Genomic DNA, 14574 nt, shown 5'->3' with positions numbered 1-14574 from the left:
TTTAAACAAAGCAGCTAGATGTGTACAGGTTAGGCATGACAGGTCGTTCAGTGTGATATTATAACAGCTGCTGCTGCACCATGTGCCTGCAATTGCCAGGTGCTTGGTGTGTTACACTGAAGGGCAGTTATACCGGTAAGATACAGATACAGTCATGGCAGGTTTAACCCTTACATCAATGCCAATTAGATTGGTTCTACAAAGACATGTTTTGTTTTCTTTACCTGCAAATTTGTCTTTACACTTTCACAGACAGAGTCTAATACTTAAGATTATTATTTCATTTCTGAACAAAGAATTAGGAGCATGATAACCAGTAACGAATAAAACTGGCAGTTAAAACAAAATCATCAAGATAATGTTGTTAGCTTAAACAATCACGCTTATACACTATTGGAAGTTCATTGGAGATTTCCAAACCAAACTTAACATGTGATATATATACATGTATGTATTAGCAAAAATATTGTGACCCCATCACACGAGGTTTGTAATGTGGTTACATTTAAAATAGACTACTGTCTTTTAGAGGGGATGTTATAAGCTTAGCTTAGTCTATTTGAATTGCAACCACATTGCGAACCTTGTGTGATGGGGTCGGAATATTTGCTTACATATCACATTTCGTGGAAATCTCCAAGGAACTTTCCAAAACAGCTGGTGCCCTCTGTGTAGTTTTAATCCTGTCTAAAAGGATTTTAGGTCAGAGCAACGACTGTCTATTAGGTAAAGTGTACTAATGTGTGCAGTGCGTGGGTATGAGATTTGGTGAGTGGCTCGCTGAAGTAACTGTCTGAGAGGTCAAGGAACCAACTGATGTAACAGTTTGAATGACAAGAGCTTTTTTGTTATACTGAATGGCATAGAAAAGAACACTAGAATGTAGCTAAAATTTATAAATAACCCTACTAAACTCATCTATGTACAGAGATGATGGTCCTTCTCGACTACGTGAGACGAACAACACATCTTAGTTTAACTTTAAACAAAAAATCTAGAAATCTTGGATTATTTCCGTGAGAAAAAGGTCACCAGCAGTTGTGAGATATAACTAATCTATGACATAAATATTACTATTACTTGAGAGTTATTCTATATCATTTAGTTGAGCTTACTAAATGCAAGGACATTATATCTATATAATGTCCTTGCTAGATGGTAAAATGATAGCTAATTTTTTGTTGGCCTGCAGTGTTAAAGTCAAAGTTGCAACCTTTAAATGAAATGCTATGTGAATATAAGCCTGGTGAAATGACCCCACATACATGACATAAGTGGAACAACTTGATTTACTAATTTACAATCCCCAGCTGGCAAGTATAAAAAGATCAGGTCAAAGCTACAAAAGTCCAAGAGATCCAGCTCAGCCTTTGAATAGCATATACCTCTTCGAATAGGAGTACGTGTATGAACGATTCCTCCCAACTTATATCTATTATCTACGTATTTTGCTAAGTTTGGACTGCTAAAGTTGTACCTTTAATACAAGTAGAAGATTTACTAAACAGATGATTGTTATCCCAAAACAACAGCTACCTACTGGTACAATATAAATAGAATTGCCATGTAGTACATGGAAATAGAAGCACTATGTCTGTCATAGCGGCACAGCATGCATTCAACGTGGCGTACGTGATCTAATACACTGGTGTCTTTTGCTTCACGTTTGACACAAACTAAGAAGAAGATGGTTACAAATTTGTGAGAAAAACGTTGATAAAAACATCGCAAAATCTTCAGAGTGGGAGGCCTGAAACGAAGTGGACATTTATGTAACGGAAACTGTTCCTAAACTGGAAACATTTGAAGTCACCTATTTATCAAGAAAATAATATGCACTCTCTCAGCATGAACCTAAGCACTTAATAACTTAACACCACTTGTAAAATTCCGTACACCATTAAGGGTCCAGAAGGGCAAAGCTCTCTATGTGTCTGGGCACTAGGAGCAGTCTAGACGTTAGGGAATAACAAAAAATAAAAAGACTATTGACAATGATTTCGTTCTTGCATCTTGATGGAAACCACTCTGCTTCTGAATTATGTCAACAGTGGAAATTGCCAAATTGACAAGATCAGAGATTGCATAAAATCGTTTATTTTGTGCCTTAGAATTTCGATAATTATTATAGAAAATGTAGTTTCATTTGTAACAATTACACCAAAGTTTGTTCGTGCTGAGTAGCGTGATTTCAATTTCTTATACATAGTATTTACATACATTACACTTTGCTATATTTCATCATTTAACCATATGTATAATACCTTGCCAATAGTATACCTACCTTTCCTACCAACTGCTGCTCCATACAGCGCCCCCAGTATGATGCAGGTTAACCCCAGAAGGCAGCTCAGGATGATGAGGATCCGTTCTAAGGATGTCCACTGGCCCCATTTCCCCAGAAACAACGACTTTGTTCTCAGCACAACCTGTGAATGTAACGTCAACAAATTTGCTGCTGTTTTCAGTCCATAAAAAGTAACACCTATATTCTCATTGTTAATGAGATTCTCATGTACACAGTTTTGCTAAGTTTCAGTAAATGCAGTGGTGTCCCGATGGCGTAGTGGCAGGGTGTTTGGCCCCAAAACCAGAGGTCCTGGGTTCGAATCTGGGGTCCTCTGACTTGTCCCATTGACATTGTGCCCTTGGGAAAGGCACTTGAAGTATCTAGCTTCTGCCAGGGATGTCCGTTGGATTGGTATGTTAAATAGAGGTCCTCTGTTTGAGGACAGCCACACCTCAAGCACGTAAAAGAATCTGCCACACTTATCAAAAAGAGTAGGGACCCTCCCTGGTGTGAGTGGATCAAATAAATCTGTCCAGATATGTAGCTTGTACTCTTCAGTAAACACCTGGTGTGCTACCGTATGCCATGACATGGTTTACGGGTAGGTAATACAAACAAAGAAATAATCCTGCCACTTACAGGTGGAACGTCCTCCATCGGTGTGCCGACCTGGGAGCTCGCATTGCTGGCGGGAATGTCCTCCTCCACGTTCTCGTGGCGCTTGTACTCAGTCATCTGCCGTAACAACAAGGGTCTATGTTAATTGAGGAGGCACACTTATTTCAGGTCTCAAGTCAAGTCTAGGACTGGCCACTTACAGAAAATAATTACACTGTATATTTCTGAAGCAAAATAACAGTATGGAGGAAGGGAGGATACTACTAGTACTTCAGCTACAAAAACCATTGAGTTTTGTTTTCTTCTTCTGTAAATTTGAGAAGAAAAAAAATTATTTTCATATCAAAAAATAAAGTGTGAAATTCGGCACACTGGAGACTGGGAGTAAGGTTTCAGCCCAAAATTCATTTTCACCCAAAACACATCATTTCTTTTATGCTTTTTGGCCATGTAAGAATATATGTCATTTTGTAACACATTACGAGGGACGTGAACTTAAGTAAGACCTTCAAAACCATTTCGTCCTTTTGCCATGCAAGTACGTACTGGGGACCCATACTGGGATGTTCCTGTAGCTCAACTGGTAGTAGCCACACAGTTGAGCTCCTGGTTCCAATTATATTTTTTTGGTAACAGGGAGACCTGGTTCAAATCCCAGGGTCAGGACATCTCGTTGCACCGACTTTAGGAAGGGACAGATGTAGTTACGTGGGACATGAGGGTGCCATGGTCGAGGAGGTGCATCGAGCAAGGGGAAGGGCTAGCAGCTCCTCCCTGTAAAGATATACCCCGCTACTGAAACAGCAAGGAAACTTGCTGCCCTATGTCACACTACAAGGGTCTGAACAAACCAACTGTAGGCCCATGTCATGGAAGAATTCACATAATACTGCAGGAATCAATGAATGTAACACCACAGCACTGATGATGCTTCAGATGTACAGGATCCACAACATTTCATGAACTAAATACAAAACGATATCTCTGAATAGTTCATGAAAATTTGAATGAGTTTGATACACTAGAACGATACTGATCTATGACTAGTAGTACAATGTACATGTAGTTGTTACTGCCTGTGAAAGGAAAGAGATCAAAAATAGACAAGTGAAAATGTTTCCATTGGTAGCATAATCAAACATCAGTCAATAGCTATAGTACAGAATTCTGTCAACGAAAAGGCCTGCTGAGGACTGGGTGAAACTATCAGTATTTAGTTTTGTAATGTTATCATACATGTAGATACATAGCCTGTAGTGTTGAAAATAATTTAGCATTTGGCATTTGGCAATTTAGCATTTGGTTAAATCCTGAACTATTACAAGTGTTGAAGTTAAATTGTTCTTTGTTTGCTGCATTCTCGCAGCAAGTTCAAGTTAAATGTCATACGACAATCAAAAGTATGTCTGTAGCAAACGACTGGTACTCCATTCATACTAAGTGAGTACATGTTACCAAACTAGGATTATCTGAGTGTGAAGTGAATCTCTCTACTATGAAGGACTGCAAATACTGTGTGAGTCTGCCTTTCAGATGGCTTAAAATGATCCTTAAAGTTAAACACAACAACTTACACTTTGGAACTGACAAGCATTTAAATATTGTACAAGAGATTAGGCAACTTGATTTCAGTTGATCATATCTAGATTGATTGATTGTATCACATATCACTTGAAAGCTTATTCATTACAGAACAGATACTCTTACAATAGCACCCCATTTGCTGTGATTGTACATTCATCGTTTGTGCACCAAGGCTGCATATATTATATGTGAGTTAGTTCCTGTCCAAGAAAAAATTGCAGAAATTTCTCACAATCATATGCCTATTGTTTGATGGGCAGTGTTTCATATCATTGGATAGGTTAACATTGGATAGGTTACCTTTGTCCTTTATGAATAAAATGATATTCCATTTGTGATGATTAAGCCTTTGTGCAATGAACACTTTGGCCGACTTCCTGGACCAGTGGGATGCCCCCAAAAGTGCAGATAATTCCCTGCCAATTATTTTTATTTATTTATTTACTTTTTTTATTTTTATTTTACCAGGGAAAATCACAGCTCAGGCCTGCGGCCTGTTTTTCAGGTGTCCCTGGACACGTACACATACAATAAGAACATAGTATTACATACATTACATTATAAATAAGCTAAAAACATCAGTAGAAATATCTCACTACAGTACAATCTCAAACGCTGTGTTGGCAGTGAAATTTCTGCATTCTTGTTTTGCGACCAGACCTACAGGTGCTTGCTCCATGATTGTATGATAGCCAGTGGGGTACAGTGGTGTTGTAATAAATAGACTTTCCAATGATACATAATGCAAATATACAGCAGAGATATCATCAACTGAAGTCAAGTTTACAAACTTTTTGTGTTGAGTTTAGTAGATAAAATGTGTGCTGGTCTAGAAGTGCTTGAATAACAAAAAAATCACACATAAATCCGCCACATTAAACTTTTTAAAGGGTTTGAGAGATCTCTAGTGCAAAACTAATCAACATGTATAATATTTAATATTTGATATTGCAAGATTTAGTAAAAGAGTCTCATATTTTTCTTTGTCTGCACAAATAGATCTGACGACGGAACAACGATCATTTACATTAAATCAAGGAGGTTGAAAATGAGTATTTGAATATATCTTTAAGGCTTTACTCACTGAACCATAACTTATTATCAATGTTGACACGTGGAGTCCAGGATCTGTAACGCCGGTGCCTGTATTGCATAGTCGGTACAACACATGTCTGTTCTAAATGCACAACACGAAACTTAGCACTGACAGTCACAGAAATTATGCTATTGTTTCGAGTACACCTTGACAGGTTAAAAACAAACCCGTGCCTTTGCCGAGGGTGGGTAGCCGTTGTGCAGCGGGAGCAGGGAGTCTCTCTCGTCGGACGATTCCTGGTCGTCGTCGGTACTCACCACGGCATAGCCCGCTTCACTCATCACACCCTCCTCTTACCACACATTCTCCTCCAAAACTGCACGATTTAAGAAGGATATCTGGCTGCCTTACGCCTCCCTGGAGCTGGCTGTGATTGCACGGGAAGAACTCAACGCCAACTCAATTTAGGCTCAGCGTGATTTGTGATCTCGATCACCGACCCTCAACTTCCAGTGTTCGGGAAGGAAGAACGCTCTGTCTAGGCACGAAAGCACACACACTCTCGCCCCCCAATCTCTGTCTGGTATCAGTAAACAAAACCAGGATGTTCCTACGTGTACGGCCGGTGAGAAAGTCGCCAGTTGCCGTGGAAAACAGTCCGGTCCACCTGAGTTCTACCGTACCCACTGGGTCTTTCACCTTTGACCTTTTAAGTGGGCGCGTCGAAATCTGATAGGGGGAGGGACTTTCTCCGATTTTATTTTTACATTATTTACATTGTTACTGATGTATATCAAATAGGACATAACTTATAGATGCTATTATTAAACAATACATAGTTAAGATTTCTAATTTCTCTTGGATTCACATTGGTAAATTTGAATAGATAAATAACAGTAGATTCATAATCATATACATAAAATAAGCATTAAGTAACTGTAATGCCCTATTCCTCAGATAACTAGTTACATGTATAAATGAATGTTACATAAGGAAATGGGTGTGTATATTTGGTAACATCATATCACGATATTAAATGATTATGCAGATTCTACGAAGCTATTAATATTACAGTAACTTGCTGGCTTGAGAATTGCCATGTCGCGAAACAGTAACATCATCACTAAAACCTTCTCCACATAAATGTTACTTCGTTCAACGGCCACTGGGAAACCGTAGAAATTATGACAGCCCTATACCTTAACTTGCACCACTCTATATCACTCACGCCCCTCCCCCAACCCAAACACCAAGAAAGTCAACAAATCCAACAGGTACGCGAGTGAACAGTTTCGTTCGGGGCCAACCGGGTGATTTATTCAATCACCTGTAGAAACAAGACTCCAACTTTGCTACAGCTCAAATTTCCGAGTTGCTGTCAAAATAGGCGGGTCATAAATGTGCCAAATGCCGTGCGTGCTCAGGTCAAGAGACTGCTGCGCGGCCGAAACGCCATTTACGATGACCACTAAGCGGTTTGTAGTCCAGTTAAGGTTTCTATCGCTCTTTCCCATCAATCTTACGGCACGTATTATCAATAGGTTTACCATTGTCTGACATTACAACAACCGATAACCTCTCTAATGATTCGGATGAGCTCTCAAAGATTCGGAGAAAGATACTGTATCTATTTACCTTTTTAACTGCTGCGGTGTTAAGTGTCGTCCTTGGAAAAATAGCCTACAGGGTTATGTTCAGTCTGATGACAGGAATTAATTCAGCACCCTGCTGAGGATTTGGCGCGTACGTCGTTTGTCCGTGGGCGGAACTTGACGTACACCCTTAAGAGGGCCCCTTAACAGTCCCGATGTCGTCAACAGGAGGCGTGAAACTCCGACTGAGGCTCCACAGGAACTTACAATTGGGGCCTCACGTGATAGCCAAGGCAAATGCTACTGCATGTATAGTCTTGGATGGCGAGAGAGAGTGGTCTGAAAATATTTGTCTATAGGGGCGTATACCCCTTTGCGCCGACAGGTTCTTGTCAAAACTATAAGTATTGAGTATGCAGCACTTGACCACTGGGCCATTCAAATTCAATAAACAGTTCGTCGTACATTTATTTTGCTGTAGTGGAGCTTTGAACAAGACGAGACCAAGTACTACACGGAGGACCAACTACCTTGTCGGTGATGTAACTACACGGTACCCTCGAAGCAGCCCTTTCAGATTTTCAGATTTATAGCTTGTGGGCCAAAGTGTACATGTGTTCTGTAAATTACTTTCAGGTCAAATCGCCTACATGATCACGTCATGTGCGTATGTGTACACCGATTTACTAGTAACAGCTGTCTGTGACAAGCAGCTAGTGTAGCGATTGTTCGGTGCTGTTCAAAAACAACAGGTGGAAACGGTCACATGAAAATATGTTTTATTTCTATGATGACGAAATACATTTTAAAACGTGGACACAGGTTGCATAGAGTTTCTCAATCATGAAGAGCCAATGGAATATTGTCGAATCCATTATTCCGATATATCGTTATTATGCATTTGTAGTAAACTAAGAGTTTGACTTGATATGCTATGAATAATAATATTTCTCTCTCGCGCCTCTTCGTGATCTTTAATCTGACTGACGGAAAAGACGCCGTTTGCCTTGCCACCGCGCGACAATGTCAGACATGTGTCCATCGTGGCAGCTGCTGCTACAAGTGACAAATAATAGCTTACTTGGAATATCTAAACTCAGAAACTGATATGCAAGAACGCGCATTGCTAGGATAGCTAGACGGCTAAATGCGGTCGGGGTTTTATTACCTAATGCTCGGCTCACGAACTCGCGACACGAGATCGTAAATATTGTTCAACCGCGTGTGCAGTTACCCAGGATACTAATCTTTTGTATCAAGTTTTTCAATTGGTTTCCCACCACGACGTCCCTGTAACTAAATATTTTGACCATATTGAGTAACTATGTTTGACGCCGCTTGTAGTATTTTGTGTCTTGTTACCGTGCGTTTCTGACAGAAGTGGACCAATGATGTAGAAAATGTCCAGACACGTGCGACACCAAATAACCATTCTTTAAAAAAATACTTGTTTTCTCTAAAACAATAGCAGCGCATGCTGTGATGAGAGGGCGTTATCATATCAATGACTTTACTGTCTTTAGGAAAAGTGGTAAGTGTTCCAGCGTTGGAAGGTGAACTTGTTTTGAACTTCTTCTGTCACGCACAAGAGCAAAGTAAACGGCTCAACTATCGGGAAAATGTAAACTTACGGCATGGCCAGGCCACTGGCGACTCCTAACCCTGGTGTAGACTGTATTTTTCTGACACGTTCCACGATATTACGTGACAACCATATGTTACTGTATTCGCCATATGTAAGATTAATATGGAAACTATATCCTCCTCCTTATGCGGAATGACTTTGTATCGTTTCAAAACTTGTCACTCAGGAATTCTGAATGAAAGAAATCGAAAACTCTCCCTCAATTCAACTTCTTCTTTTTTACATGGTGATAAAACAAATGGATGTTATGCTCGTTAAGGTAGATACTAGCCAATTGTTTCATTCTGTCGTTGCATGCTGACTGTCCAGTTACTTTAAGGCTGCTTGCTGACGATGGCATTAATTGCTGAGAAAGTTACTGACAAAAATACATTGATAATCCACAAGACTTAATGTGGATAAAAAGATCGCTCAGAACGTGCGCACTTCCCTGGGCAAACTGTGTCCACCAACCAATATTATTCTATTTGTGCACGTTTCGAGGATTTTCTTTCATCCGTTCCAAGTCCTGCTTAGACCTTTAGTCTAGACTAGGAAATACCACATATCATAACGTCAGCGCTGATGATCATGACTTCTAGAAAAATCCCTCGTTTATCCCATATTTCCCTCTCAATAGCTTTGAAATGTCAACGACATCTGTGTCGTGATTGTCCTTCGATAGAGATTTTCGTTTCACAATTGCCTACGTGATTTGTAAGAGAATGTTGGACTCGGGTGCTTCAAAATAAGAACGCCACTCTGCAGCTACAGTTGTAGCTGCAGCACGTTAGAACGTTAGTACACACATACTGGATCGGAGTTGATCGATAAGTTAACATTTACGTAGCAGATGATTTCGTCTTTCTTCCTCCTCCTTATCTAACCCTGCCTCGTTCCTTGCCATATCTCTATCTATTTGATAAGCTGAGTTTGCCCATCAGAAAATTTATAAAACATTTCTCCCGCCATCATGGCATTTAAAAAGGCTGGATATTTGTCTCCAGTGAAGGTGTCAATGAGGGGAACATTCTAAGAAATTGTATACAAGAATACTCGCTCTCCCGTGTCATCATTTAATAGAAATTTTATTTATGAATTATGTGCACGCAGTAATGATTTGCTTAGATATGTTGATAAATTAGCGTGCATTTGAAGTACATTTGTTTTCCTTCGAATTCCTTCCCCTTCTCCAAGCCTTGAGCGCAAGGAATGATGTTGTTTTTATGATTTGATAGTCAATATCTGCCGAAACCCCACCCTCACCAGGAAGCACTGTAAAGTTCACCTTTTGGGTGGAAAAATTGAGATTCCTTAAAACGATCCCCAGAACTGATTCTCCACATCGCATCTCTGTGGTCGGAAGTACATTTGAGCTACCATTCGTCACCCACAGCCAGGCCATACATCAACAGGCGCTGCTGATCCGGTGTCTCGAGTTTCGCACACGATACCTTCAGATGCCTCCGCCTGTCCAGAATAACGTCATCACCAGGCGTTAAACAAACCGATAAGAGTAATTGAAAACGTAAATCGAATCGTGGTCCCCTCCGTGGTTCTCCGACAGTAATATTCTTGCGTGCTTGGAGTAAATTGAGATACAGATCTGCTAATTACAAAAGAAACAAGGTATGTTGTTTTAGCGAGTACGTGTTGATCAGCCTACCCATCAATCTGTGTAGGTGATAGTCGGATGACTCTGATCGTTAATCATGTGGACCTGGCTATCGGGCAGCGGTGTCGATGGAGCGTGATCTGAACAGTCACGATTTCTGGGTTCCAGAGCACTTGATCCTACATTGGTTCAGTACTCTTTTTTTCTCCTAACTAGTCATTTTGCCTCTTTTTCTTTACGAGATTAAAAAAAAAAGTTTTCACAGCATATTCAGATTGAATCTCCGCGACACACAGTTTCTTAGAAGAGTGTTGACATTCTGGATGCTGAACACGATTACTTTATGAGAGGAATAAAGGAGACGCCAGCGCAGTCGTCTCTTAAACCGTAACGGGGGGCGATATCGACTTCCAACGACCTTTGACCCATTACTGACGTCACACGTGCATTCAGTCTTGTGTCCCATTGCAAAAACTGAAGAGGTTTGAGTTAATCAGTAGAAAATTGGTAAGTCTAGTTTTTTCTTCAGTTGGCGAACAGTTTAGTTTCTCCAACTAAACTGGTTAATGATGATCCACTGTGTTTTGCAGCTCATGCTGAAATATCAGATCAACTAAGGAAATAAGTTTAAAACCAAAAGTTCTAAAATACCATCTGACCATTTTGCATATGATTAAGTAGGTAATGAATAAGAACGGTAACTGTTTCTGCTCATTAGTAATTGAATAGTTCATTTTGCTAGGTTTGGATATGCTCAAAAACAGACTGCATTATTTCTCAAGAAGCCTAGGTGGCACTGCAAGATAGTGTCGTTGGACTACCTTAATTATTTTCTATTCAGGGGTGAGTGTTATTCGATCTATCTGGGACGTTATGAACGGAAACGTCCTGCATTTGCTCACAGTATTACCTTCCCCGTTGCATGGTCTTGGTATTTAGGCCTCAGAAATGCCGAATAGAACAGCAGCAACGCGTTTTCAACAGCAAAATGATCAACTAAATGATCAAATCAATACTTCATTCTCCTGCTCCTACGTTCGCAGTCCCCTGATTTACCTGCCAACCCTGCCAATTCTGTCCATTAATTATCGTGACTGTCCGCCTAAGGCCATAGTGCTGAACATTATCAGCATGAATGGTTACACAGTGCGATGGCGACAAGTAACCTTGGGTTGTCCTGTACTCAGATCTTATCTGCAGTAGTCCGTGTAGGTTGGGATGTCATACACGTTCTTCATCCTCCAATTCTAGGAAGTCACCATCCTCTGTTTTTATCAGCTCCCAGGAGAAATAATAAAGACGAAATGGAAGCTAGGTCGTGTGGCGTCAGCGCACGTCCGCGCAAAGGTCAAAAGAAAAAGTAATGCACCAATCACTGCTCTAAGTGAGGGGCTGCTGCAAGGGAATACTAATAGCCATATAAAAGGACATCCATAGAACCCCCCCTTCTCCAGGCATACGTTTACATACATACATACATATCCTAGCGAAGATAACTACACACATCTGTCTACGTACAGAGCAGCTGCGGATCCTTATCAACTACAGTGTACCATTATGCATACAATTCTAAATTGAACCTCTCTGTTGGGCAGTAAAAACGGTAACACAATTATATGTTCTACTTTTATTCAATAATGAACACTAAAAGGATGAAATATGATTTTGTTTTGGTCAGAGGTTTTCAAAAAACCCTTGGGCAGGCCTTTGTCTGGTTCTGTAATGACCAGAGGTAGTCTCTCCAGAACAGGACCTTCCGGGACATACCGTTACAGCCTGATTAGAATAACAGTGTCTGTTGACTCAACTGTTGAGTGTCGTCTCTTTTCAACTTAGGCCACAGCAAGTAATTTTTATGGATGACATCAGCGCGCTCATTAATTTTCGCCTGATTTCTAAAAAAAAAACCCAAGAAACTTCATTGCCCTCCGACGGTGGTCAACATGCCAAAAATTGGCAAATATGCCTTGCATTATATAATGTCCTTGGTTGTAGTTAATCGAGATGTATACACAAGGTGTTTCATTGCATATGAATACCCAGACTGGTGTAGTTGCTTCAGGTACAACAAGCTCTTTTCTGCATTTGTTGTAGTTAGTCTATTGAGATGTATACACATCTACAAGGACATATTTACTGTTGAACCGATGAGGTTTTATATTATATATGAAACCTCATTGGTTGAATACAGGAATAAAAGACCTGTTGGTCGTGATATCATATTTCATCGCCACAATTCTTGTTTAACAAGATTTATGATCTCAAAATTTGAAAATATACGAATCTTGTTTTTTTTTGCCCACCTTGTTTTTTTTCGCCCTATCTCATTAATTTTGGAGTCTGCGGAGGATGTCATCCATAAAATTTACTTGCTGTGGCCTTATTTCTAGTAGGGCTGAAAACATTTGATTGAAGAGACAACACCGTCCTTTAGATCTGTTCACCGGTTATCAGGATGCATTTAGCTGAATGTATGATCTACATCATATCGGTCGATCCAAAATGTTTGCATCTTTGTGCTGGTAAAAGAGCGACGGACTAAAGAGATCAAACTGAAAAAGACTAGATCTCAGCTTCGATTTATTTTAAGTGAACAAGATGACATTCACGTTACTTGTCTCAAGTCATTACATGCAAGACGTGAAATGCATTACCTAAATATTCTCTAGCATCTTATAACTTTATAATTTGGGGTTATCAATTCTCCCTATAGATACGGACAATGCATGTGTACTCTTTGGAATAGACATCTTTTGTATATACAGTCTATTCGTATAAAGGTACAGAAAGTGAATGGCTGAATTCATGATCAAGTCGAAACCGTCACAAATAAAATCTGATTAGCAGAAATATAGTTCGAAAAATTTACAGCCTTACAATTTGGCCCTTAAAGATCTAGAATATGTTGCATAAGAAAATTGATTCATACCTACACTGAACAAACCTGTGCTATCAAGAAATACTGACTTTTTAAACACGTAACTGTGTTTTCGTATTTGTTATTATCCAAATTGTTCATTGTTATGTTAAATATTTTATTTTTCATGCTGTACAAGTGGCGGTGAGGATATACATTGCAGATAACTTAATTCCGCCGCCCTATTATGTGTTTAATGTATTGTGAATAGAATAAATACTGAACAATTTCATGTCTCAGTGCCAGGCATTGCGTACCTTATCGGCGCATCTAAACGAACAGGTAATTATGTAACCGCCCTCCCCACATCACTCCCTTTTCAACTGTTTAATGACTACGTTCGTATGGTCTCAATCAGATGCGCAGCATCATAACACACGGCGCTTTAACCATGATTTCAGGCGATCTGTTATAAAAGAGTCTGACCGCCGTGTTAGTCTATGACCATCATTGCATGTAGGTAATGGACACTTGTTAATGGTTCGGGCAGATACGGGTCACTTGGTTCCACGGAAAGGTATCAGGCAATGAAAGACCCATATTGCTCCCGTACCATCACGTACGTTTAACCGTCAATGTAGATAGATTGGAGTCTGTGCCACATGAGGAAAAAGCGGTTACTAATTACGTGCAAAGCCGGGGCAAGGTAATGGTCGCTTGGCTGTTGCGCTAGGTGCTGAAAACTATGCTGTTACTGCACCATAATACCATCCGCTCAATCAATAAACTGATCTCAGCATACAACAAGGATTAACAGAACGTCATGGAAGGATTAAAGGAAAAATGATACATTATGGCATGTTAGGATATACTCACGTTTTTCAGTGGCAATGAATTCATCCTTTCTGGACAGAACAGGGCGGACAGGGGTTGTTTGCCAACGCGCAGATGCGGGATTCGAGGCTCTTCCTCCGTGCATGCAAATCAACAACGTGGTGATAAAAATATTCATTGATGGGACAAGAAAGGGCCAAAAATAGATGACGCCTAGAGCACTTTTCCTCGAAGCACTGCCGGGTTTCCAAATTACCCGTCGAACAAAGCCGCGGAAAATTGAGATAATAGGCAACAAAAATGGCGGCCTGGCAAAATCAGAGAGCGCTCGTTTCTGTGTACACAGGGTGAATATTTATAGGAAACCACTTCGCGGCATAGGGTGACATTCAAAAACAGTTATGTCTGCCTTAAAATACAACATTCAACGACCTTTCATAGTCGTCATCGTTGGAAGCATTTGGCATTGGTAATGTAAACAAGGTTCACGTAGAAAATGTTTATTTGATAAAAGAATATCAAGG

General features: G+C 40.1%; 1 protein-coding gene across 3 annotated transcripts in view; it reads right to left on the bottom strand.

Annotated features, from left to right (window-relative positions):
- The window catches only part of LOC136444079 (endothelin-converting enzyme homolog), a 28053-nt gene extending 13693 nt beyond the window's left edge, over positions 1-14360 (bottom strand). Inside the window, exons 1-3 of one of the 3 annotated variants that reach the window (XM_066441557.1) lie at positions 14093-14360; positions 2930-3025; positions 2285-2429 (exon numbers count right to left, since the gene is read on the bottom strand). In XM_066441557.1, coding sequence (XP_066297654.1) covers positions 2285-2429; positions 2930-3025; positions 14093-14116 — 265 coding nt within the window. In that variant the 5' untranslated portion in view covers positions 14117-14360. Of the gene's footprint in view, positions 1-2284; positions 2430-2929; positions 3026-5761; positions 6235-7163; positions 7438-14092 lie in introns of those variants that run through there. The other 2 variants (XM_066441558.1, XM_066441556.1) reach the window with 2 other exon arrangements.
- Between the last annotated feature and the right edge of the window lie 214 nt (positions 14361-14574).

The sequence above is a fragment of the Branchiostoma lanceolatum genome, chromosome 10 (genome assembly GCF_035083965.1).
Source record: "Branchiostoma lanceolatum isolate klBraLanc5 chromosome 10, klBraLanc5.hap2, whole genome shotgun sequence".
Classification (NCBI taxonomy): domain Eukaryota; kingdom Metazoa; phylum Chordata; class Leptocardii; order Amphioxiformes; family Branchiostomatidae; genus Branchiostoma; species Branchiostoma lanceolatum.
The sequence above is the reverse complement of the archived record's forward strand: the minus strand, read 5'-3'. Positions and strand labels throughout refer to the sequence as shown.